The following is a 26,640-nucleotide window of genomic DNA, read 5'->3' as shown; positions in this document are numbered from 1 at the left end:
GATAAAGAGGAACAACAATACTTAATAAGAGAAAAATGTAAACCCTTTACCCTGGGGGGCCCCGGGTGGCTCAGTGTGTTAAGCGTCTGACTTCCGCTCAGGTTCATGGGTTCAAGCCCTGAATTGGGCTCTCTGCTGTCAGCTTTGGATCCTCTGTCCCCCCCCCCCGCCCCTCCCATGTTCTGTCTTTCTTTCTCTCTCTCTCTCTCAAAAAAAAAAAAAGAACCCTGAAGTCAAAGAAGCAAGATTTAGCCCCGAGCAGAGGCCACATGACCTGTGCAAGTCACTTGTCCATGTGAGAGTCAGTCTCCTCATCTGGAAAGCAAGACACATAACACCTCCTTCTGTCAGAGATAATAGCAGAACACTACACGTAAAGCTCTGTGCAATGCCTGGCATGCACAGACATGCAATGAATGGCAGTTAAGATTTTCATAACATGAAATATCTGATCCGTCTTGTTTTGAAGGTGCAACTAGTCATGTCTGGACCATCAGTGCTGAACATATGGGACCAGTTATGCTGACTTAGACCATGCAGCCTCCTGCAGTGAAATATGAATATATGTTTACTTAACTAAGGGTTTTCCTTCTCTTCCCCCTTTGGCAGGACACCAAGTATCACGGAAAGGCTGAAGGAACGCTTTCTGGCCAGAGTGGCGAAGCAGTTGTCCCCTGGGGGTTTGGGGCTGATTCTCCCCAAGGACCAGATGTGGCTTTCACAACATATAGGAGAGACTCTCAGTCTCCAAGTTTAATTCCTCCATCATGCCACCCCCGACACTATGCTCCGGCCCACCAATACCTGAATGCCTATTAATGAAAAGGCATTATTTTAAAGAAAAAATTATTTCCTTTAAAAATGTGACTATTTCTAGGAGCGGCTGGGTGGCTCAGTCATTTAAGCATCCGACTCTTGGTTTCGGCTCAGCCTATGATCTCACCGTTTCGTGAGTTTGAGCCCCACACTGGGCTCCGTGCTGACAGTGTGGAGCCTGCTTGCGATTCTCTGCCTCCCCCTCTCTCTGCCCTCCCTCACCCACCCCCACTTGCACTATCTCACTCTCAAAATAAGTAAATAAACTTAAAAAAAAAGAATAAATAAAATGTGACTATTTCTGGAACAGCAAACACCTAACAAGAATAGTTTGTTAATCTCTTTCCCAAATGACAGAGGGCACAGAATTCTGTCCAAAAACAGATATACTTTTCCTTACTCTTCCCACTAAGTACACATAAAAACAATGGAAACAAACATTAAACAAACAAAGCCACTACCAACAACCCTGAAAAGCGGAGAGAAGGCAGACTGACTAAGGACTTCAGGGTGCTAGAACACTGTGATGACGATTTCCCTGGGTTTTCCTTCGGCTCCACGTGTCTCAAGTTGGAAATGTTCACAGGCAAAGACCACCACCACCAACAAAACACACAAACAAAAACACAAAATCAAAAACAAAAGCCAGTCCTCCAGAGTCAAAAGACCAGGAAAGGGGCAGCCCATCAAGACAGAAGACAGACCACAAACTGCTCTCCTTCAGGCAAACCACCCAGAAAAAACTATGGTCCCATCTCCACTCATGCCAGCACAGGTCAAATGAGGAGCCAGGACTTGCACCCTTATCAGGTTGAAAGGCGGTGCCACAACTATTCCACTGGGTGGTATCAGAAAGGGCCAAGTAGAAAGCTGGGACTTTCATCCTCACTGGCTTGTGGGGAGCCTGGACTTCTACTCCCACCTGTCAGTAATGAGGCATGCCTCCCGGTCCTCACTGGGATGGTTTCAGAGAAGGCCTAATAGAGAGTCAGGGCTTTCACTGCTGCCCAGTGAGGCCATCCCTCCCCCCCCCCTACTGTCAGTGCGGGTAAGGTGGGGGACAGCTGGGAAGTAATAGGGCACTTCATCCCTTCCCAGACAGAAGGTATCAGTAGAAACCTAATGGACAGCCAGAACTCCCACCCACCTCTGACCAGCAGTTACTCACATTCAGATGCCAATGGAGGCTGAATGGAGAACCCAGAATTCTACCCTCACCAGGCAGTAAAGAAGCAGCATACCTCTTCCCAGCCAGAGCAGTTGAGAGGAAACCAGGTATAACAAAAGAATAAAAGATAAAAACAAGAGCCAGAGTCTCATAATATAATACTGGAAATTTTTAGGTTTCGATAAAAAATTCAATCTCAAACTCAATGAGATACTAATACCAAAGTGACAGAGAATTGTCTGAAAAAGACTTTTTGGTGGGGGGGGGGGGCAGAGAGAGAGGAAGAGGGAGAATACTAAGCAGACTCCATGTTCAGCAGAGCCCTACATGGGGCTCTATCCCATGACCATGAGATCATGACCTGAGCCGAAATCAGGAGTACGACACTCAACCAACTGAGCCTTCCAGGCACCTCTGAAAAAGGTTTTAAAGAAAGAATAATAAAAAGACTCCAATGAGCAAGGATGAACATGAAACACATGAGAAAATAGAAAGCCTCAGCAAAGAAATATAAAGTCACAGCAAAGAAATCAAAGATGCATATTTAAAAAATGTAAACTTTCAACTAAAAAATACAATAACCCAAATAAAAAACTCAGTGTATGGGCTCAATAGCAGAAGAGAGGGGCAGAGGAAAGAATCGGTGAACTGGAAGACAGAACAATAGAAAATTATCCAATGTGAAGAACAGAGAGAAAAGAGACTGAGAAAAAACAAACAGAGATTCTCGAATCTGTAGGACTATTACTAAAAATCTAACATTTATATTATCAGAGTCCTGGAAGGAGAGGAAAAAGAAGAGAGTAAGAATGAAAAAGGACTCGAAGAAATAATGCTGAAAGTTACCTAAACCTGACACAAACTATAAACCTACAAAGTCAAACATCTGAGTGAACATAAGATAGCCCCCCCCCCAAATATCCACACCAAGATACATCATAGTCAAAACTTCTGAATAGTAAAGACAAAGAAAACATTTTGAAAGAAATGAGAGAGGGTGATGATGCCTGACCAATAGAGGAAAAAAACAACTCAAATGGTAGTGTATTTCACATCAAAAACCATGGAAGACAGAAGGAAATGGCATAATGTTGTAAGTACTAAAAGAACTGTCAACTCAGAATTCCTCAGAAATGAAAAGGAAACCAAAATATTCTCAGATGAGGGAAACCTAAGCATTTGTCAACAGCAGACCTACTCTTAAAAAACAGCTAAAGTAGGGACGCCTGGGCGGCTCATTTGGTTGAGCGTCCGACATTGGCTCAGGTCATGATCTCAGTTTGTTAGTTGGAGCCCTGCATCGGGCTTGCTGCTGTCAGTGCAGAGCCTGCTTCAGATCTTCTGTTGGCCTCTCTTTCTATCTCTCCCCCCGCCTCCCCGCTCATACTCTCACACTCAAAAATAAACAAAACATTTTTAAAAATTAAAAAAAAAATAGCTAAAGGAAATTCTCTAAGCAGAAAGAAAACAATAAAAGAAGGAAATTTGAATCATCAGAAGAGAGGAAAAAAACACACAAAGCAAAAATATTTGTCAATGCGACAGACCTTCCTCCTCTTGAGTTTTCTAAATTATGCTTGATGGTTGAAGAAAAGTTGTAATACTATCTGATATAGTTCTACAAATGAGGAAGAGATATTTAAGATAATTATGGTTTAAAAAATTTTTTTTTAATGTTTATTTATTTTTGAAGGAGAGAGAGACAGAGTGTGAGCAGGAGAGGGGCAGAGAGAGAGGGAGACACAGAATCTGAAGCAGGCTCCATGCTCTGAGCTGTCAGCACAGAGCCCGATGCAGGGTTCGAACCCACGAACTGTGAGATCATGACCCGAGCCGAAGTTGGACGCTCAACCGACTGAGCCACCCAGGCGCCCCAAGATAATTATGGTTTAAATGGGGAAGCAAAGGAATTTAAAAGGAGGTAGGGATTCTATAATTCCCTTGAACTGGTAAAACTTCAACACAAAATATATCAACAATTACATTAAATGTAAATGATTTAAATACATTTAAAGACCAAGATTAACACAGTAGATTAGAAAACATTACCCAGCTATCTGCTGTTTATAAGAAATTCATGCCAAATATAATGACGTAGGTAAGTTGAACTCATAAGAAGATATATCATTCAACCATTAATTAAAAGAAAGCAGGATAGCTACATGATATCACATAAAGTAGATTTCAAAGCAAAGAAAATTACCACAGACACAAAGGCACATTATATAATGATAAAAGACTCAATCTACCAAGAAGACATAGCAGTGTTAAATAAATATATACCAAACCAAAGAGCTGAAAAATATGTGAAGCAAAAACTGATATAATTGAAAGGAGAAATAAACAAATCAAGAATTGTATTTGGAGACGTCACCGTCTCTCAAGAACTGATCAAATGACTGGCAGAAAATAAGCCAGGATACAGAAGAACTTGATGACATTGCCAATGAAAAGAATCTAGTCTACATTTATAGAACATTCCACCCAACAACAGCAGAATCCACATTCTTTCCAAATGATGTTGGAATATAAACCAAGATAGACCATATCTTGGGCCGTAAAGCAAATCTCACCAAACTTAAAAGATTTAAAATCTCTGTGCTTTCTGACCACAACAGAAATAATTACAAATAACAGAAAGGTAGGAGGAAATTCTCCAAATACTTGCAAATGAAACTTCTAAATAATCTACGGATCAAAGAGGATGTCTCAAGGGAAGTAAACAAATATATACTGAACTGAATGAGCATGAAGATGCAACATATCAAAATTTATGAAACACAGCACAACGCCGAGGGGAAAATTTATTCAGTAATCTAAGCTCAGAACACTGACAAGGAAGAGCAAAACAAAAAATAATAAATATGAGAAATGAAATTGAAAAAAGAAAAGCAGGGGTGCCTGGGTGGCACCGTCGGTTGAGCGTCCGACTTCAGCCGGGTCACGATCTCGCGGTCCGTGAGTTCGAGCCCCGCGTCGGGCTCTGGGCTGACCTCTCGGAGCCTGGAGCCTGTTTCCGATTCTGTGTCTCCCTCTCTCTCTCTGCCCCTCCCCCGTTCATGCTCTGTCTCTCTCTGTCCCAAAAATAAATGAAAAACGTTGAAAAAAAAATTAAAAAAAAAAAAAAAGAAAAAAGAAAAGCAATGGAGAAAATTAGTGAAACAAAGAGCTGGTTGTTTGAAAAGATCAGTAAAGTTGATAAATCTCTAGTAAGACTTACAAAGAAAAAAAAAAGACACAAATTACTAGTATCAAGAATGAAATAAGGAATATTACTATTGACCATACAGACATCAAAAGGAAAGTAATTAAATACTATGAACAGCTCTACACATGAATTTGACAGCATAGAGGAAATGGACTAATTCCACCAAAAACAAACTACTATAACTCACCCAACATGAAACTGATAATTTGAATAGCACTATAACTAATTAAGGACATTACATTCATAATCTAAAACACTCCCTCAAAAACAAATTTCCAGGCTCACACGGTTTCACTGGAAAATGACACCAAATGCTTAAAGAAGAATTAGCACAAATTCCACACACTATCTTCCAGAAACTAGAAGAGGAGAGGACAACTGCCAATATATTAGTCCTGTTGCCCTGATATCAAAATTAGACAAATACAGTACAGAAAATGTACAGATCAACATTCTTTGTGAATATAGGTGCAAAAATTCCTTAACAAAATATCAGCAAATGGAATTCAACAATTTATAGAAAGAATTATGTACCAAGACCAAGTGGAATTTATTCCATGGATAGGAAGTTCGTTCAATATATGAAAATCAATCTGTGTCATCCACCATATTAACAGGCTAAAGAAGAAAAACAACATAATCATATCAACCACTTAATAAAGTCCAGCAGCCATTCAACACCCATTCATGATTTTTAAGAAAATAGGAGATGAGAATTTGCTTAACTTGATAAAGAACATCTACAAAAAAACCAATAGCTATCATTTTACTTCCCCTCTTAGGGGAAACAAAGCAAGGTGTCTGCTTTCTCTATTCTTAGTCAACATAGTGCTGAAAGTTCTAGCCAATGCAGGAGAGCAAGAAAAAGAAATAAAAAGTATAGGAAAGGAAAGACCAGAAAGGAAGAAATAAAACAGTCACATTTGCAGGTATGATTGTCTACATAGAAAATCCCACAGAATCTGCAAAAAAGGTCCTTGAGACTAAACCAATTTCATCAATGTCACAGGATACAAGATAAATATACAAAAGTTATTCTACTTCTATATACTAAGTAGGAACACACAGACATCAAAATGAAAAATACAATACCTTTTACAATCACTCACAAATGATGAAATACTGAGGTATAAATCTAACAAAGCACATACAGAACCCATATCCTGAAAAGTATAAAGCACTGATAGGAGAAATGAGAGATCTAGATAAATGGAGAGACATACTGTGTTCATAAACTGGAAATCTCAACATCGTAAAGATATAAATTCTCCTCAAAGTGATACACAGATTGCAGTATAATAAAAATACATATATCTGGTCCTTGTCCCCAGTTCCTCACAGCCTAAAATGCTTAGAATTTCCTGGATGATAGGAATGTCTCTTGTTATTCATAATGAGCACCTTTGGAACACATCTGAGTTCATGCTAATGAGGTGACTTAGGGTGGGACCCTTAGATTGCTTCAGGATGGAAGCTGGTCATTAGAAGAAGATGGGATTAGAGGGTTAGAATATTCTGCCCCATGCTCAACCTCAGGGTAGGAGACGGGGGCTAGAAATTGAGTTTAGTCACTAATGACCAATGATTTAAACAGTCATGCTCATGTAATGAAACCCCATATAAAATTCCTAAGCAACAAGGTTTAGGGAGCTTCTGAGTTAGTGAACACATCTATATGCTGGGAGGGTGGTACACCCAGAGAAGGTATTGAAGTTCTGAACCTCTTCCCCTCGACCTTGCCTTATGTATCTCTTCCATTTGTTTTTTCCTGAGTTGTATCATTTATAATAAAGCTATAATCATAAGAAGAGTGCTTTCCTGAGTCATTCTAGTGAACTATGAAACCTGAAGGGGAAAGAATGGCATGGGAACCACTGAATTTGTAGTCAGCTGGGCAGAAATGTGGGCAGCCCACATATTTCATTTGAGTTGGTGTCTGCAGTGGGGGTGGTCTTATGAGATTGAGTCCTTAACCTGTAAGGTCTACACTAACTCCAGGCAGTTAGTGTCAGAACTGAATTGAATTGTAGGGCACCCAGTTGATGTCAAGAATTGGAGAATTTGTTGTTGTCAAAACAACATATTTGATGTCAGTTACAAAAAGCACATACTCCCAGATGGATTTTTTGTAGATAAAACTAATATATTTCTAAAATTTGTGTGGAAAGGCAAAGGATCTAGAATAGCTAAAACAATTTTGAAAACGAAGAATGAAATGGGAGGAATCAGTCTCTCCAATTTCAAACCTTATTACATAGCTACAATAATCAAACTGGATAGTACTGGCAGAGATATAGACACACAGCTCAATGGAACAGAAGAGAACCAGAAATAGATTCACACAAATATACCCAACTGGTTTTTGGCAAAGGTCAAAAGCAATTCAATGGAGGAAAGATAGTATTTTAAACAAATGATGCTGGAACAAGTGGATATGTATAGGCAAAAAAATTTTAACTTGACCTAAGTCTTACACTTTATTCAAAAATGAACTAAAAACGGGCCACAGATTTAAATGTCAAACATAAGCCTGTAAAATTTGTAGAAAAAAGACAGAGGAGAAAAATTTCAGGATCTAGGGTTAGGCAAAGAGTCTCACACTTGACACCAAGAATGTAATTCATAACAAGAAAAACAGATAAATTGAATTTCATCAAAATTAAAAATGTCCACTCTGCACAAGACACTGTTAAAAGCATAAAAAAACACGACTACAGCCTAGGAGAAATTATTTGCAAACCATGTATCCGACAGAGCACTAGTATCTACATAATTAACCCTCAAAAACTCAATAAAAAACAAATAATCCAACTAGAAAATGGGCAAGGACATGAAAAATTGCTTCACCAAAGAGCATACATGGATGACAGATCGCTCATGAAAAAGCGTTCAACGTCGTAAACCATTAAGGGAATGCAAATTAAGACCACAGTGTGATATCACTTCATACCTGTCAGGATGGCAAAAATTAAAAACAGTGACATCACCAGATGCTGTGGAGAACGTGCCATCTCCAGGGCCTCCAAGGGAGGCAGAAGAGTTCACATCAGTGGTGCCGTGTGAGAAGGATCCAGCCCACGCTTGCTGTCTCTGAGGCTGGAGCAAAGGGCCAGGAGCCAAGGACTGTGAGCGGCCTCTAGAAGTGAGAAAAAGCAAGGGAACAGACTCTCCCTACAGACTCCAGAAAGGGAGGAAGCCCTGCGGCCCCCCTGATTTTAGCCCCAGGGAGGCCCATGTCACAGTTCTGACTTACCGAAATGCAACATGATACAGTATTTTGTCGTTTTGCGTAACTAAGTTGGTGGTAGTTTGTCATAGCAGCAAATGGAAAATGAATACAGTACGAATCCATTTGTATAGCATTTTTGAAACGACAAAACTACAGAAATGGAGAACCGGTTAGTGATTGCCAGGGGTGAGGGAGGTGAGCGGGCAGAGGGACAGGGGCAACAATGAGGGGTCCTGGGGCGGTGGAGTACACGACGTCAATATCTCGCTTGTGAGCTTGTTCCACAGTTTTCTAAGATGCTACTCTTTGGGGGAAACTAGGTAATGGGTACATGGGGGCTTCTCTGTATTACTTCTTCTTAGACGTAGCATGAGAATCTAAACTGATCTCAAAATTAAAAGTTTAATTTTAAAAATCCAACTATGTTTAGCATCTTCTATTGGGTAAGAGGCAAGCACTTGATTATTATCTCCTTAACGTTCACTCTCTGCCAGCCTTTCCACTTACACAATCTTCTCTGATCCTGGGCAGGGAGTATTGCTGTTCCCAGTTCAGAGCAGCAGACTGAGGCTCATAGGTGCTAAACAACTCACGCAGATCTGCACACACAGGAAGAAATGAAGGGACTTCTCCCGGTGCCACCTATCCTCACCTCACCGGCCACATTCAGAGCCCAGCTCCTGAGCCCCTGCTTGTGGTTGTTTCTCAGGGTTGGGCAGAACAGGGCTCCAGTGTGCCAGAGGCAAGGCTGGGGATGGGGCACTGGGTGGTGAGCCTGGAGGGCCAGTGGGTGATGCCAAGATGGTCTCAGCCTGCTTTGCAACCTGACTATTACCAGCCCTGAGCAGCATTACCTGACCTATATAGAGAATTCTCAAGATATTGGAGAAACGCCTCAACCGAGATCTTCCACGGCAATAACATACCTGTAAGACGTGCAGAAAGAAGGCTTTTCTCCGCTCTAATCATCTGGCAGTATACTTTGAGGCTGAAATGCATCTATCCTACAACTCAACATTTCCACCCCTAGAGACTCACGCATGTCCACAGTGAGACACGCACCCAAGTTCCTGGCTAACTTAACTGGGGTAGTGGTTTTGATACATGTTTGCTAAAATTCATCAAACTGGACACTTTACTATAGCGAATTAAACCTCTATAGACACAAGATTAAAAACAGGCATAGTTATGGCAACACTGCTTGTAACAGAAAACAACAACAACAACAACAACAACAACGACAACAAAACTCTTCAGTGCCCAAAAAAAAGGAGAGTGGATAAATAAACTACCGTTATCCGCATAGTTGCCTATGAAGGTAAATAAACTGGGGCAGCACTGTTCAACCCAGAGACTAGCAAACTTAACACAAAGTGAGAAAGCAAGCTGAAAGAAAGCACACACATAATAAATATGTCGCTATTCCTTACAGCTTGGCCCAGCCAGGGAAAGCCAAGCTGAAGTCCACCGCTTGGGGCTTCGCATAAAGCCATCATCTTCTTATGGCCTGAAAAGGGCAGACTCGGCTGCTATGAAACTGGTTGCATTTTTGTCCTCCCCGATTCTTTCTTCCTGGAATGCAAATGGAAGGCCCAGAGAGGCACCATCCACGTGGAGACCATGAGCACGAAAACCAGCCACTAAAGAAGGCAGAATAAAGAGCCCAGAAGAGCCAGGTTCCTGACCACATCGTGGAGCCTCTGTCCCAACCCCAGCCTGGCCATCCTCAGACTGCTCATGGCAAGAGAGAAACACTTTCCTTTTGGTTGAGCCACTGAAGAGAAGTTCTGTTACATGCAACCAGAAGGAGACCCTACCTGACATGGTGTCAAACAACACTGGAAAGTGTTACCAATTCAATTATGTGTGGTCAAAGGGTAAAGAGGTGCATGGGGATTAAATCACCCGGTGTGGGGGAGTGGTCTTCTCTGGGGGAGGTGAGGCGAGGGGAGGAGACTGGAGTGGGGAGCAATGGGGGATTCCAGAGGAGGGAAGGTGCGAGGCTCCCCACTCCTCCTTGAGGATCAGATGCACCGCATTGGTGGAGTGGAACAAGAGATGTGTACAGAATGGCTCAGCCTTCGGGGCGCCTGGGTGGCTCAGTCGGTTAAGCGTCCGACTTCGGCTCAGGTCATGATCTCACGGTCCGTGAGTTCGAGCCCCGCGTCGGGCTCTGCGCTGACAGCTCAGAGCCTGGAGCCTGTTTCAGATTCTGTGTCTCCCTCTCTCTCTGCCCCTCTCCTGTTCATGCTCTGTCTCTCTCTGTCTCAAAAATAAATAAACGTTAAAAAAAAAAAAAATTAAAAAAAAAAAAAAAAAAAAAAAAGAATGGCTCAGCCTTCTACTGAGTAGGGTTGCACCCTAAAGATTGAGTCCATAGGTCCTAGGTGGGGCCTGGGCTTCTGTATTTTGAAAAAGCTTCCTAGTTGACTTTCTCCTTATCCTCCCAGCCAAAATGCTTGGGAGTTTTACATCCTACAATTCATATTATAAAATACTTATTTAATTTCCAGATATAAAATGACATCATGATATTAAATGAACAGAATTTTTTTAAATGATACAGAACTCCCCCTGGACCCTAGGGATTCTGCTGTGCACCCTGGGGAGACATGCTCTACTCTGCCCAGCCCAGAAAGACTCCCTAATTATCCCCATGCCTTCCAGAACCCAAGAGTCCACACTGCCTGCAGATTTGACAGGAAGAAGCCATAATCTGTTTGGACAGGTCCAGTATTCTCAGAAATATACATCCACGTTTCTAAACTATTCTATTAACCCAGACAGGGCTGGAGGGGGAATTTCACGGGAGCACAGACATCTCGGGCCGCAGGGAATGGCATCTGCCCACAGAAAAGAACCCACTGCCATGACTCATTTTTAAGAAATACTCTGTATTGCCTCTGGCCCCATTTCTGGGCTGGGGCCTGAGGACACTCACAGCCAGAGTCTGGCACCGGGTTGAGAGGTTGACACTCATGCTAAGGCACTGTATCTAGAACCACAGTGAGCAAGGGTCCCACCCCACCTCTGCCCTTCAGATGGAATCTGTTTTCTGCCCAGAAAGGGCCCCAGAATCCCTTATCTGCCCTTCCATTTGATCAGTGGGGATTTGGAGTTTCAGAAAGGTGTCCCTACAAGTTAATATCAAAACGGAGATGAGAATTTACACCTCTGGACTCCCAAAGTGGTTATGTTTTTTAACTCATGCTTTAGATGTAATACTAAATGCAATGAACTTCCTTTTTGCTTTGCTACAAAACTTTCAAAGAACATTGTTTCCATCAACAAATCCTCAAATCATGAGCCAGAATGGTAAAAAAAAGGCTTAAAAGCGGGTTTCACTTCCTGTGTGGAGGCAGCCGGCCATGTAATGCAGTGGAACACCAGCCCTGCAGAAACAGGCAGCACTAGGGAGCCCATGAATATTTATCACCTCACTGTGCATTCACCAAGTAGTGCCGGGACAGAAAACAACTTTCAGCAAGTTTGAGTCCATGTTCTAATATTCTCCACCAAGACAGCTTGTTCTGACTTGTAAAAAAAAAAAAAAAAAAAAAAAAGGTCATTTTCAAAAACCATAATGAGGCCAGTCTCCTCTTAATAGCTTTAATACGCCCTGAAGCTTAAAATAGCAAAACAATCGCTTCTCCAAGATAAACAAGGCTTTCCTTTGTGTGTCTAATGAGAGGCAAGACCACAGCTAAGGCACATTCTAAGCTGTTTGTTGTCCCTAAATGCTGAGGTAACTGGAGCTCCCCCACCCCTCCCAAAACAGCAGATTACACAAAAAGAGATCTGTCTGAGAGCTTTTGCCTGATCGTCAAACGACAACCTGAGACCCCAAGTAAGCCAGGGCAGTGCACGAATGCTGCAATGATCAGCTCTGGCTGGGGCCTTGGCTTACTCTGCAGACACCAGACAGCACCTTTGAAGGAACCGATTGAGAAGTACCCAGAAGACACCACTAGCGAATGGGTACAAGGAGATATATAGGAGCACAAAATTTCCTGCCACAAAAACCTATACATACATTGAGATATGTAATGAAACGGGTTTTCTCCAAGCAGAAGTCTCTCAAACATTCTAAGTCTGGGGCGTAAAACTTCTCCTATATGATCTTGATTCAAACCTAAAGTCAACATCTGCCTCCTCTCTTTTTCTTCCTCCCCTTCTGCTCCTCCCCCATCACCCCCAAAACTCACGGAAAATCCATTTTGCCATTAAGTGAAAGAATTAAGTATAGGTTTCTCTATGAAATGTATAAGACAGAATCACCCTGGGATGCCTGGGTGGTTCAGTCAGTTAAGGGTCCGACTTCAGCTCAGGTCATGATCTCATGTTTGGTGAGTTCCAGCCCCTCTGGCTCTCTGCTGTCAGCACAGAACCTGCTTTGGATCCTCTGTCCCCCTCCCCCTCCCCTCAAAAGGAAATAAACATTTTTAAAACACTACCCTTTCTTCATTTATCACCTTAAAACACCAGGAACTGACTGGCGCCTGGATGGCTCAGTCGGTTGAGCATATGACTCTTGATTGCAGTTCAGGTCATGATCTCATGGTTCATGAGTTCGAGCTCCTCATCGGGCTCTGCCCTGACAACATGAAGCCTGCTTGGGATTCTGTCTCCTTCTCTCTCATCCCTTCCCGCTTGCTCTCTGTATCTTTCTCAAAATAAGTAAAATTAAATTTAAAAAAAAAGGGGGGGGGAGGTGCTTGGGTGGCTCAGTTGGTTAAACGTCCAACTTTGGCTCAGGTCAGGATCCCAAGGTTCATGAGTTCGAGGCCCGCATCAGGCTCTGTGCTGACTGCTCGGAGCCTGGAGCCTGCTTTGGATTCTGTGTCTCCCTCTCTCTCTATCCTCCCCTGCTTGTGAGTGCTCTCTCTCTCTCTCTCTCTCTCTCTCAAAAATAAATAAACATTAAAAAAACAGGGGCGCCTGGGTGGCGCCGTCGGTTAAGTGTCCGACTTCAGCCAAGTCACGATCTCGCGGTCCGTGAGTTCGAGCCCCGCGTCGGGCTCTGGGCTGATGGCTCGGAGCCTGGAGCCTGTTTCCGATTCTGTGTCTCCCTCTCTCTCTGCCCCTCCCCCGTTCATGCTCTGTCTGTCTCTCTCTGTCCCAAAAATAAATAAAAAACGTTGAAAAAAAATTAAAAAAAAAAAACATTAAAAAAACAAAACAAAAAAAAAAACCACACACCAGAAACTGAGGAGGTGACCTGGACGTGGCAGCCTAGGGCTTCCCCAGCAGGTCACAGGTCATGCCTGCTGGATCCTGCAGACTGCAGAGGACCAGAGAATGTAAACAGCAGTGTTGCCAAGAAGAGAGGGATGCCCAGCTATTCCAAGTGCTGCTGCAGCCGAGTCGAGAGGTCTCACAAAACTGGGGAAAGCCTGGACCTTGCTGCAGTTAAAAATCTTCTACACAGTTTGGGGTGCTTGGGTGGCTCCGTCGGTTAAGCATCTGACTTCGGCTCAGGTCATGATCTCATAGTTCGTGAGTTTGAGCCCCGTGTCGGGCTCTGTGCTGACAGCTCAGAGCCTGGAGCCTGCTTTGGATTCTGTGTCTCCCTTTCTCTCTGCCCCTCCCCGACTCGTGCTCTGTGCGTGTCTCTCTCTCTCAAAATGAATAAATATTTTTTAAAAAAAGATATCAAATTAAAAAAATAAAAAAAGAATCTTGTATACGGTTCAACGGCTGCAAGTCAGGCAAAGGCCTCCCAGGGAGGAAGTGCCAGGGTGGCCAGGTACTTGCAATACTTTTGCTGTCCAAGAGGGGCCCACAGACCCTGATGGAATTCTCACCCCCTGCCAGGCTGCACGTTCAGCCTTCAGCTGGAGGCAGAGGGACTAGAACAGGGAAGGGGTGTAGAAGAGACAGAACAGGTTACTTCCCCATCAGGGGTTAGCAAATGCCCAGAGTGTAGGAGGCAGAGAGGAGTCAGGGCTTCCCTCAGGGTGCCTGGGGGATGGCTCACACCTGCCACCACCAAACAGGAAGTGTCTGGGAGCAGGAGTGCATCTGGGGCTCCCTGCCCGTTCCATTTGCTTGAGGACCACCTGCACACACACAGGCTCAGACGCGCACACAGTTTAATCTAAGAAACTGAGCCTCATGTTGCATCCATGTTGTATCAACTGGGAGACCTAGTTTTCGGGGATAGAAAGGAAAGGGATTACCTGGATGTTTAGATTCAAAAACAACAAAACTAAAACAAATGCAAAAATGAAAACAAACCATACCCACTTGGGAGTAGAGTTTTGTAGGAAAAGTTGAGCTGGAATTGGACTTCATTTTTATACCTTCCTGAGAGGCACAGGACAGGAAGCTATTCCTGTACTTTGTTAAGTCTGAACTCCACAAGTGAAGGTAAGGGGAGGGGGGAGGCAGGAGGGGGTGGCAGCAGGCAGGCCCTGCCTCAGGTGACAAGTGACAAGCCTGGGTTCTGCTGGCAGGACTACTGGGGACAAAGCCCTCAAGAGCAGTAGCAGGGAGCTGGCTGTTATAGGGCTCTAGGATGATACGGACAGCCCCTTCACGAAAGTGCTCTGAATGGTGGAGGGTGATCCACGGCTCCGTTCTCATATTTCAGGCTGTAATTTAGGCTTCATTTCAGCTAGAAAACAAGAACCTTTCCCCCAATGCCTTTTGTCTAGGAAAAACAGTTCTACAAAATCTGAGTTCAAAAGAACAGAAGGGAACCATCAGCAGTGATCGCGAACATTTTTGGAGCATTCCCGGTGTCCCCTTAGCTCATTTCATCCTTCCGCCAGTTCTGTGAATATCAGAGTGGAAACTGAGGTCCTGACAGTTACCCACAGCCCCCAGGGCTCCACAGAGACCAGGTAGGTGGGACATGAAGCCCAGCTCACTGCCCACCCAGCACCCCGTTAACATTTTCATCCCAGTCCAAAGAAGCTCAGGTGGTGAACCAGCTTTTTTCAGTTTTTTTACTCATTAACCTCCCGCTGAGATGCATACCAACCCAGATGCTTGGGTTAAGATTAAACTAGTGACAACTGGTCAAAGTCAAGGCACTCAGGATCACAGCTAACTAGAGATCAGGCAAGCTGCCCCCAACAAGGAGCTGCTAACACTGTGTTTTTAAACGGAAAAATCAGATTTGGACTTTTTTTCCCCTCTAGTTGGAACAGTAAAGAGAATATAAAATGTTAATAGTGCTATATTGGGTTAATATAGTCCAAAAATCTATCTTCTTTCAATGTCTTAAGTGTCCTTGTAATGAAATCATTCTTTGACATCACAGCAAAATATAAGGCTGTTTTTTGTCAACCAAGCCCCAAGCACAAGGGCATGAGAGCTGCAGCAATTCTGTTTCTGGGTGAGCCAGCAGAAAGACAGAGGGGGAGGAGCACATGGTGAGACCCACAGGGTCCTGGTTCTCCGATACCATTCACACACACTCACAGAGCATCTGAAATGGGTGGAGCAGGGCACCATCTCACCATCACGTCGTGAAAAGTGTTATCAGGAAATTAAACCCAATGGCGCGCGCACAGCTCTGGCTGGGGTGGGAGTGAGGGAAGGCCTCTTCAAGGGGGACATCTGAGCTGAAACCCAAACTATAAGAAGGAGCTGGCATAGAGAGATCTTGGGTTAGAGTCCAGCTAGAGGGAACAGCCAATGCAAAAATGCTAGACAGATGCTTATAGCTGGAGCAGAGTGAACATCAGAACTAGAAATGAGGCAGGGGGAGTGGGGAGGGGGCTCCTGGCAACTTTGCAAACCCTGGTCAGGAATGGGAAGCCACTGGAGGATTTTAAACCTGGGGACAACACAGTCCAGTTCATCTTCAAAAGCTCATCCTGGCTATTACATAGGAAGCAGCAGTTACAAATATGTGTCCATTTGCAGGTTGGGGAGGGAACCAACATCCTGGCTCAGCTTTTCTACCTGGTAGCATGTTCCCAATTCACAGGCATCTTAAGATTCAACCTGTTCGTAACCAGCTCTGACTGGCAACTCACTGGCCCTGCTCTTCAGATTATCTGGAAATTCTTTTTTTTTTTTAATTTTTTTAATGTTTATTTTTATTTTGAGAGACAGACACAGAGCGTGAGTGGGGGAGGGGCAGAGAGAGAGGGAGACACAGAATCTGAAGCAGGGTCCAGGCTCTGAACTGTCAGCACAGAGCCTGATGCGGGGCTTGAACTCACGGACTGCGAGATCATGACTGAGCTGAAGTTGAATGCTTAATCGACTGAGTCACCCAGGCACCCCAATCTGGAAATTATTTCTAAAATTAAAATTGAAAAACATAGTTAACTGTTAAATTTTAAACATATCTGTGTTTCAGTCATCACTTTAAGAAAGTAGATCAGGGGCACCTGGAGACTCAGTCAGTTAAGCGTCCAACTTCAGCTCAGGTCATGATCTCACAGTTTGTGGGTTCAAACCTGCATCAGGCTCTGTGCTGACAGCTTGGAGCCTGGAGCCTGCTTCAGATTCTGTTTCTCCCTCTCTCTCTCTGTCCCTCCCCCACTTGTGCTCTGTCTCTCTCTCAAAAATAAATAAACATTAAAAAAATTCTTTTTAAAAAGAAAGTAGATCAGAATGACTTTATTTCTTTGCTTTTTCATTTAAGAGAGAGAGAGAGAGATAAAGAGGAGTGGGGGAGAGAAGGAAGAAAGAGAGAAAGAGGGAGGGGGAGAGGGAGAGAGAGAGAGAGAGAGAGAGGGAGAATTCCAAGCAGGCTCCACACTCAGCATGGAGCCCAATGCAGGGCTTGATCCCACAACCCTGGGATCATGACCTGAGCCAAAATCAAGAGTCTGAGACTCAACTGACTGAGCCACCCAGGTGCCCCCAGAATGACTTTTAAAAAATTTTTATTTTTTTTAATGTTTATTTATTTCTGAGACAGAGAGAGAGCATGAGTGGGGGAGCGGCAGAGAGAGAGGGAGACACAGGATCCAAAGCAGGCTCCAGGCTCTGAGCTGTCAGCACAGAGCCCGACGCGGGGCTCAAACTCACAGACCGTAAGGCTGTGACCTGAGCTGAAATCGGTTGCTCAACTGACTGAGCCATCCAGGCGCCCCTTTTAAAAAATTATCTTTAAAATGTGCCCTGCTTACTTCCAAAAAGCATTCAAGGCCATTGTCAAAAAGCCTGTCAGCAACAGGACAACTTCAAGTTCTCCCCAGGAAATCGTTTACAATATATTGTAATATCTGTTATGGCATCAGTTTGGGGTAAAAATGCTAATGTTGAAGGGTTTTAAAAGCCCAATTTGTTCTAAGGACTGTGTTCAGCTGCATGTACAGTTTTATCATGGGCTGATTCGCTCACTTTAATCCACTTTTATATTTTTCCTCTTCTATCCTCTCCCTGGCCCTCTAGAGAGCCACCCTTTGCCTGGTTTTGCTGCTCACTGGCTCCCCCATCAGAGACTGAGCGGAAAGGAAAGATTGGAAAGCCTGATGCCTCTGGTTCAGCAGTTTCAGTTCTACGTGTGGGTAATTCTTTGTGGGATGGTGTTTATGTGTGTGCATGGGGGCGGGCAGTCCTGGGTTAAAGTGCTATGTGAATTTTAATTATTTACCAATTCTTCTCCATGGTAGACACACACATCCCTCACCTTGTCTCTCTCTCTCCCTCTCTAAAATCTTATAACTGGACAGAGTCTAATTTCTCTCTTCCCATAGCATTTTTACTTCTGTTCTAATTCCATCGCTTAAGCTTTTGCAAAGTGATATACAACACTGTCACACATCTCACAGGTAAATTCAAGATAAAAAGCAAAAGGCAGAAGAAAAACAGAAATTTTTCATTCTTCCTTCTGGGTGGGTTTTAGCAGACGTTTTATGATTATCTGACTAAAGCTGATTGTCAGCTACAAGAGTTTTTTGATTATGGTTTTTAAAAAATTTAGAGAAACGCTTCATTTTTAAATACCTTATAAGCACCAAAACTATCATTTGTTACTTTTCCCATAATTGTCACCACGTTCACTACCTCCAAGACTATGGCATGGCTATCCTCACTAGTAGCAAAATAGAGATTTGCGGCAGATTATGAAAAGCGGGATCTGACAGAAATGCTGACGAATTTTGAAGGGTTTTGGTGGGGATGTAGAACAGAATTGTTTTAGTTCTTTGATTGGTTTGGCTTTTGATGTTTGCTTCAAATACTATGTGGTCCCAAATTATAAATTGCATATGTAATTTAATGTATAAAACAAGAATGTTCACTGCTTAAAAATTTTTTAGTTGAGCAACTGACCTTTCAAAGGAAAACCTCAAAGGAAAAAATTTTAAGTAAATTGCCTAATTCTAATCGAACTTTCCAGGTATTCTTTAAAAAAGTTCTTTGTGATTAGGTAAAAGCTATTCAGTCATGTTCATGGGCAAAAGAGACAAAAACCACATGCTGAATTGAAATAGAAAACTTTTAGCTTAAGGAAAAATGCCAGGGATGTGGCATCCCCCACCATTTCTTCTTCTTTTGGGTAAAGCCTGGTTACTCTCTCCCAGCTTAGTCAAAAAATGCCATCAGCAATCAAACTTCTAGCTTGTTAAAAACGTATTCTCCAAACAGTTGATGAAGAATGGAACCTGCCTTACTTGGCCTCTACTTATCAATCCACTATCTTACATTAGAATGCGACATTTTCAGGACAAACTCAGACGCTGTCCGAGCACATTAGATTCTGTTCAGCAATAACAGGGGTTAAAAGAATGCTTCCCCTTTGTCCAGGGCCCCCACACTCACAGGGTGTCCCTGTAAAGGGGTGCTAACATTGCCCATAAGGGCCCAGTGGGAGCAGCCTGGACGGCAGGCAGTCCCTCCCTGGCGGACTCCCGTCCCGGGTCGATCGCAGCACCAAGAATGTGACTCCAACTCCCCAGGCGGCTCGTCCCCGGCACCGGTCCCTTGGGAGATGGAGCCCGCGGCTCCCAGGACTACTGACAGAGCAGGGGTCCAACCACGCAGCGCTGTCTAGGGGAAAGTTTTCAGAGCGTTCCCGACCAGATCTGCGACCAACGTTCCCGGGGGCTGAAAACTTGGCGACCTGCAGCGGGCCGGGCCAAGCTCCATTTCCTCCTCTGCAGTATAGGGGAACCCCTCGGCGCCCACCCCCTAGCTGGCTCCACCGGGACACGCGCCCACGACCCGACCTTGGCGCTCTATCAGTGAGTTGGTGTCGACCCCCGCGCTCCACGCCCTGGCACCGCTGGGGCGTGCGGAGGTGTTTGCAAACTTGCCGGGCAGGCGGGCGCGTCCCCGTCGGCGCGCCCCCTTCACCGAGCTCCGGCCGCGAGCCCCCGGCCCCCCGCGCCTGGCTCTGGGCCCCGCGCACTCACCTCTGCTCCAGAGCGCGGGGAGGAAGAACCACGGCAGCAGCGGTAGCACGGCCCACCCCATCCCGGGGCAGCGCGTCTGGAAATTCTCTCCCGATCCACGGACAGATGGACGTCCCAAACCTGCCCAGTCCCCGGTCGAGCACGCCAGCTAAGCAGCCCAGTCCCGGCGGCGGGGCAGCTAGCGCCGAAGTGGCGGGGCCGCGCCGCGGGCAGGAGGCGCCTAGTGCTGGAAGGGGCGGGCCGGGGGCCGAGTCCGAGCGGACCCGAGCCAGTTAGGGTGGGGAGGGGGCGGGAAGGAGGGCAGAGAGGCGGGCCGCCGAGGGGAAGGAAGGGGACCGAGCTGGACGGCACGGGTGCGGAGGGGCGGGCCATGGGCCGAGCTGGGCGGCCAGGGATGGGGGACGGGGGTGGAGAGAAAGGGAGGGGACTGCAAGAAAGGGAGGGAATTAGAAACCAGTAGAGGGGAGGGGCGGCTGGAGGTGTGGAGGAGAGAGCAGCCCTGGCCTCTGGGCTGGCCAGGAGTTCAACACGTGTGGGTGGGAGGGAGACTGAGACAGGGAAAAAGTTGGAGACGCGTGGAGGGCTCCCGAGGCAGACCCAAAAGGAGGGTCCGCGGCGATTCCGCAATCCAGACGTGCAAGACACAGAAAACCCTGGCAGCAACGCTCCCAGACGCCAAGGCCATCGTGGCACCGCTCCCTACTGAGCGCTCCCTGGGTACCTGGCCAAAGGTGTGAGACCAGCCTTGGTGGCGGGGAGCGCACTGCCTCCAGGGGAGCGGTTCCTGGTGATGACAGGAATTGTTTGCTGCGCCCGCCCGCGACAAGTCTGAGAGACGCAACGCTCAGGGAGGGAGCTCCGTAGCTCTGAAGTGTGGAGGGGCCCAGAGGTAAGCAGCAGAGAAAGTTAATCATAAAAGAAATCAAAGCCACTTTTACTAATAATTACAACAGTAACTTACATAACTTCTTAAAGGAAACATTTTTGGGGTTAATTTATTTTAATGTGATCCTTTTTGACCACATGAGCCAGATCATTGTCGTTTCTCTGCTCAGAACTCTCAAAACTCTCCAATGTTTCCTGCTTTCTTGCTGCAAAAGGCCAAAGGCCTACAAGGTCCTATGGGACCTGGTCCCCTATCCTCTCTGACCTCATCTCCTTACTCTGCTTCCATTTATGCTGGTTTCCCGTCAAATAGTCCCTGACCCTGAGTCTGGCTGGCCTCTTTGGGTAGATTTGGCTGTACAGAGAGAACCAACCCAAATGGAATGGATTTAGACAGGTTATGGCTTACACTGACAGCAAAAGCAAGATCAGCACCATGCCAGCTCCTTGCATCCCCAGCCCCGTGGGAGGACACCAAGCCAGAGGGAGCAGCGGGTCACTCGCTGAGCAGCCAACTCTAAACTACTCCCATACTCCCAGGCAGTTTTACAGACTGATACTGAGCCTGCAGTTGTATCCTTCAGGGGAGGAGGCGGCATAGAGGCAAGGAGATGGAAAGTTCTATGTTCAACTACAACTATGGAGGAGGAAGAAAAACACGTTCCTGCAGTCTCCCGAAAGAAAGGGATATGAAGCTGCCTTCAAACAGCTGCTCATCAGGCTTACCTCCTCGTGCTCCAGGAGGAACTGTACACAGTCTGTCTAGACCTGGTAAGACTACAGTCAAGTCCTGCCTACATGCCTATGCGGAGATGTGCAAGGTGGCAGGACACCTCAGTGGGGCCGTTCTACAATTTTCTTGCTATGGCTCACGTACCCTAGACACTCTGCCACCCTGGGGTATTGTACCGACTGTTCCCACTGCGCACAATGTTCTTCCCCCAGACTCACACCCTCTTGGTTAACTCTACTCCTTCAAGTTTGCTCAAATCTCTTTCTCTACCTTGCATGAAACTGTTCCAGTTATCCATTTCTGTGTGACATATGGCATATGGGGATAAAACAAAAGCCACTGTATTAGAGTCATGGAATCTGTGGGTCAGAGATTTGGACCAGTGCAAGGGAGATAGTTTGTCTTTGCTCTCCCATTTCTGCTGGGATCTTAGGCTCAAATGGCTGGGGATTAGAATCATCTAGAACAGGGGTCAGCAAACAACAGCCTCCTGGCCCATCACCTGTTTTTGCAAGTAAATGTTACTGGAATACAGTCATTTGTGTGTATGTTATCTATGGCTGTTTTGGTGCTGTAACAGCACAGCTGAGGAGCTGTGACAGAGATCATATGGCCCTTTGAGAAAAAAGTTGGCCAACCCCTGATCTAAAGGCTTGCGCCCTCACATAGCTGGCACTTGCCCTGGGATGACCTGAAGACTAGGGCCGCAGACCAGAGCACTTAATGAGGCTTCTCCATGGTGGCTTCAGTGCTTTTGGAAGTCTTGCATGGTGACCTGGGCTGGCAAAAGCAGGCATTCATTCTAGTGAACGAGGGAGAAGCTGTCTGGCCTTTTGTAACCTAGCTTCGGAGGTCACCTAGCTCCACTTCACCAGACTGTCTCCGTGGAAGCAGTCACAACCCCACTGTCCCAGGGAAGAACCAGAGACACCCCCCCCCCCACAACTCCTGATAATGGAAGTGTCAAAGAATTTGCAGCTATGTTTTTTAACTTCCACAAATAGGAAAACTTGGTGAAAATGTGGGATATCAGTTCTATCGTATTAGTTTCATACATGCCATGCACCTAAATGACATTGTCATGTAACGTGTTCCTCACAGGATCAAGATATGTGAAGGGAAATGTGAGCCAAAAAGAAAAAAATCAGACTCCCATATTAAACAACTATTTCCATGTTTATAGGACCTCTGCCTATACACATTTGTGCAACTTCAACAGGGCAACACCATCCTGGAACCCATACTTGAATGCCCACTACGTGTTGTACATTTCCTAAGACTTGGTGTGTTACAGGGAGGAACCCTGTTGTTTATTCCCTAAGAAAAAGAAGGAGTATCAAGGGCCTGCAGTAGCATCCATTCAGGGGGTGGGGAAGACTACCCCCAATGACTTGAGTGTAGAAGCGCTGCGCCCCAAATGTAGTGGCATTGTGATCCCAGTCGGTAAATTGATCATGTTCCACATAACAATGAGAAGGTTTAAGACTTCCAGTTGAACTCCCCACATGAGCTGTGTAGAGACTCAGTTCTCAACCAGCCCATTGGAAAGCCGTCTTATTTCTCTTTGTCCTTCTGCTATCCCCCCTCTTACCCTTTCAGCCTTGTCCCCAGACGTGGCTTGTAATTTACTCCCCCCTCCCCCCTCCAGTCTAGCACGTGGCCCCCTCATTCAGGGCAGGCCTCCCCCTGTCCACTTTATTTTTTTTTATTTTTATTTTTTCAACGTTTTTTATTTATTTTTGGGACAGAGAGAGACAGAGCATGAACGGGGGAGGGGCAGAGAGAGAGGGAGACACAGAATCGGAAACGGGCTCCAGGCTCCGAGCCATCAGCCCAGAGCCTGACGCGGGGCCCAAACCCACGGACGGCGAGATCGTGACCTGGCTGAAGTCGGACGCCCAACCGACTGCGCCACCCAGGCGCCACCCCCCCCCCCCCCCCCCCCCCCCCCCCCCGTCCACTTTAAAGTAGTGCAGACCACCCGATAAAGTATTTACACAGCTGGCTTGGCCTCAGCATGCTCTGAATGAGAGTGTGCTGGGAAATGGCCCCATCCCTCTTTCAGTGCCAGAGAGCCATTCATTCATTCACTATTCCACAGAAATCAGCTGAGCTCATGCTCCATTCCAAGTGTAATACCAACACCTGGGACATATGCACAGCACCTCCACGAGGGAGCCATCCCATGGCCCCTCGTGCTTGTTACAGCCTGGACTCACTCACCCGGCAGCCATTCCAAGCTCTTCCAGTCCCAGCACCCTGGTTTTCCTTTGCAGAACCATGGCTCCCACACTCACGTCCCCTCATGCCCCTGAGCCCAGAGGTGGGGTTCTTCTTGCTGCCCTAAGACCATTTCCTGTCCCTCCCCTCTAAAGTCTGTGGCTTGAATGTTGTTACCAGCCCTGTTTGTTGCAGGTATCTACAGACCCCTAGGGCTCTCTCTCTCTCTCTCATACTCCTTGAAGATTTTATTGTATTTTATTTTTAATGTTTATTTTTGAGAAAGAGAGAGAGAGAATGCAGAGGAGGGGCAGTGAGAGAGGGAGACAGAGGATCCAAAGTAGGCTCTGCGTTGTCAGTACAGAGCCGGATGCAGGGCTTGAATTTTCATCAACCGCGAGATCATGGTGACCTGAGCTTGTCAAACACTTAACCAGGTGAGCCACCGAGGCGCCCCTCCTTGAAGATTTTAGTACTTGCTCCACAGTCGCTCCTTCACACTATCCCTGTCATAATTCTTGGTGCTTTCAGTACCACATAATGACATTCCAACACTAGTATTCTAAGCCCCTTGATCTCTTGTCCTCCATTCAGTGTGCTGAGCAACATGTTGTAAATAGAAATGCCAAGCTCTTGAAATTTGCAGGGGGACTGGGATGGTGCCAATAAGACAGGCAACTCAGGGGCACCTGGGTGGCTCAGCTGGTTAAGCATCTGACTTCCGCTCAGGACATGATTTCACGGTTCGTGAGTTTGAGCCCTACGTAGGGCTCTGTGCTGACAGCGCGGAGCCTGGGGCCTGCTTCAGATTCTGTGTCTCCCTCTCTCTGCCCCTCCCCTGCTCACACTCTGTCTCTCTCTCAAAAATAAAGTTAAAAAAAAAAAAGGCAACTCAGAATACTCCAAATCTTAAGGAAAACACAACATCTTATAGTTTTTTGGGCAACATAGATGGTGCATGGAAGGGTCTCCATTCAGTGAGCTCAACAGGTGTATACCTCTCGGGTGACTATGTTGTAGGGAAGGTAATTCACTAGGAATACTGACTCTAACACAAGCCTACCGCTGCACTTGTATAACTGCTAAGTAGCAGGTACACAGAAATCCATTGCTAAAGAAAACTCACCAGATCAAAATCCTAAAGTTTGTTACAAAAAGAGAATACGATATAGGAACAACAATAAAGTAAGAATATGCATCACAGTTAAAGGTTGTTTCATGGTAAAGGGTCCAGAGAGGCCAGGTACAGGGTCCTTCGTCCTCCCTCCGCAAAGCATGTGGCCAGATACACTTTCTCTCTTGGATCAGGAACCACTTGGGACACCTTGGAGACAGGGAGCACAAAATAGTGGCTCAGCTGGGGATTTTTAAATTTTGCTGGTCACCTAGGCATATTGGTGAGGCATAATCAGCCTCCATAGCAGGGCCCTCTGGGGTCTTGCTGAGACCAGGTGCAAATTATCCCCCTCACTGTTTTCAATAAGCAATGCTGACAAGTTGGTACAAATCTCCTTAAACCTCCACAAACCCATGATTACAAAGGAACATTATTAATTGGTATGCTTCATGCCCTGACCAGGAGTCAGTGCCATGCAGGAACTTTAACAAAATAGCTCAGGCTAATTCCAGACCCTCACAGCACAATAGCTTTTGTAGTTGTTGCAAAATGAAATGGTACATAAAAGTTTACATTCAGCATAGTGATTATCATCGTGAAATAAAGGCATTTCTTTTTGTGGTTTTTGGGGACTCTTTTGCAAGAAAATCCATTTGCCAGGCCCCAAAAACTTACTGGAAGCAAAACTGTCTAGCTCAAAAAAGGGATAGTATTGTTTAAAGATGCCCCTCAGTGTACTGAACATTGTATAAAATGATTGTTGGGCTTTTGTAGTTGGTTGGGGGAAGTGATGTTGTGCATGTTAGGAGAACCCATTGGGTCTCCTGGAAAGAGTAGAAGTGCAAGTATTTAAGTGTTACAATTTGTTATAAAAATGGGATGGTGTATGTTTTCGCCGCGGTGGAAAGAAACGGAAGTAGTATTATCTGGTATTTGTTATTTGTTATGGGACTGAGAGAATTCTGGCATGACACTTCATTCAGCCAGCAAGCTGAACTATGTAACAGAATGCCAAGTGCCCAGTTCTTGAATTTGCTGGGGTATGATAACGGAGCATACAAAATGCCTCATTCCATGTGCTGAACAACAGATTGGAAATTATCCAGTTTACGTATTCGCATGTGCTGGCATTTGTGTGGTGGGGGCAGGGAAGGCAAATTCAGACTGTGTGTTTAAAAGGCTCAAATCACCAAGGTCAACAACATTTGGGAAGCTCAAGTATTGGAGCATGTAAGTGACGGGCATTTGAAAGGGTGAATGACAAACTGGAAGGACCAGTGTCTAGCCCTTGACGCTTTTGGAAACCTGAGATGATATTGATAAGATATTCTTTCACCATGCTGAACAACATTGGGGATGTGCAAATATCCAGACACTAGAGTTCACCGAGGCACTGAAAACTGTTCTGGAAGTACAAGTGTCTGACACTTGAAGATTAGAAGAAATTGAGATGGTGGATGTAGGGGTTTGTTCAGCATGCTTCAGAACATATCGTAAGCATAGAGATCTAGATTTTGTAGTTCAATGAGAAACTGAACTGATGCTGGTAAGCAACTCCATTTAGCTCCTTCAACAAAATACTAGTAGTCTAAGAGTTTTGCCTTTGTAGTTGCAGGGTAATTGAGATAGTGCATGTAAAAGACTCCATTTTGCTTGCCAAAACCATTCTGGAAATAAGAAGTTTCTAGTTCTTGTAGTTTGTTGGCGGGATGGGCGATGGTAAGTAGATGAGATTCCATTTGCTGAACAATGTACTGAAATCACAGGGGGCTCGTTCTGGTAGTTCCTTGGGAACAGATGACTGGTGGATCTGCAAGGTAGCAGACAACAGAAATCTGATTGATAATAGTTTTTGGTTGCCTGTTTGGACACTGGTACTTCTGTTACCTCCTTGCATTCTCTGTGCTCTTTGAGGGGTTTGGTTGGCACTGGGAGTGCAA

The 26,640-nt window shown here is 45.4% G+C and overlaps 1 protein-coding gene across 3 annotated transcripts in view; it reads right to left on the bottom strand.

Moving 5' to 3' along the window:
* The window catches only part of MERTK (MER proto-oncogene, tyrosine kinase), a 152,111-nt gene that overhangs the window by 110,553 nt on the left and 14,918 nt on the right, over positions 1 to 26,640 (bottom strand). The window contains exon 1 of one of the 3 annotated variants that reach the window (XM_058683288.1): positions 19,746 to 19,977. The exons of 1 other annotated variant lie outside the window; for it this stretch is intronic. In XM_058683288.1, the coding sequence (XP_058539271.1) occupies positions 19,746 to 19,806 (61 nt within the window). In that variant the 5' untranslated portion in view covers positions 19,807 to 19,977. Of the gene's footprint in view, positions 1 to 19,745; positions 19,978 to 26,640 lie in introns of those variants that run through there. One more of the 3 variants, XM_058683286.1, reaches the window with a different exon arrangement.

The sequence above is a fragment of the Neofelis nebulosa genome, chromosome 9, assembly GCF_028018385.1.
Source record: "Neofelis nebulosa isolate mNeoNeb1 chromosome 9, mNeoNeb1.pri, whole genome shotgun sequence".
NCBI classification, from domain to species: Eukaryota; Metazoa; Chordata; class Mammalia; order Carnivora; family Felidae; genus Neofelis; species Neofelis nebulosa.
Note: the sequence above shows the minus strand (reverse complement) of the source record. Positions and strands in the feature narration are given on the sequence as shown.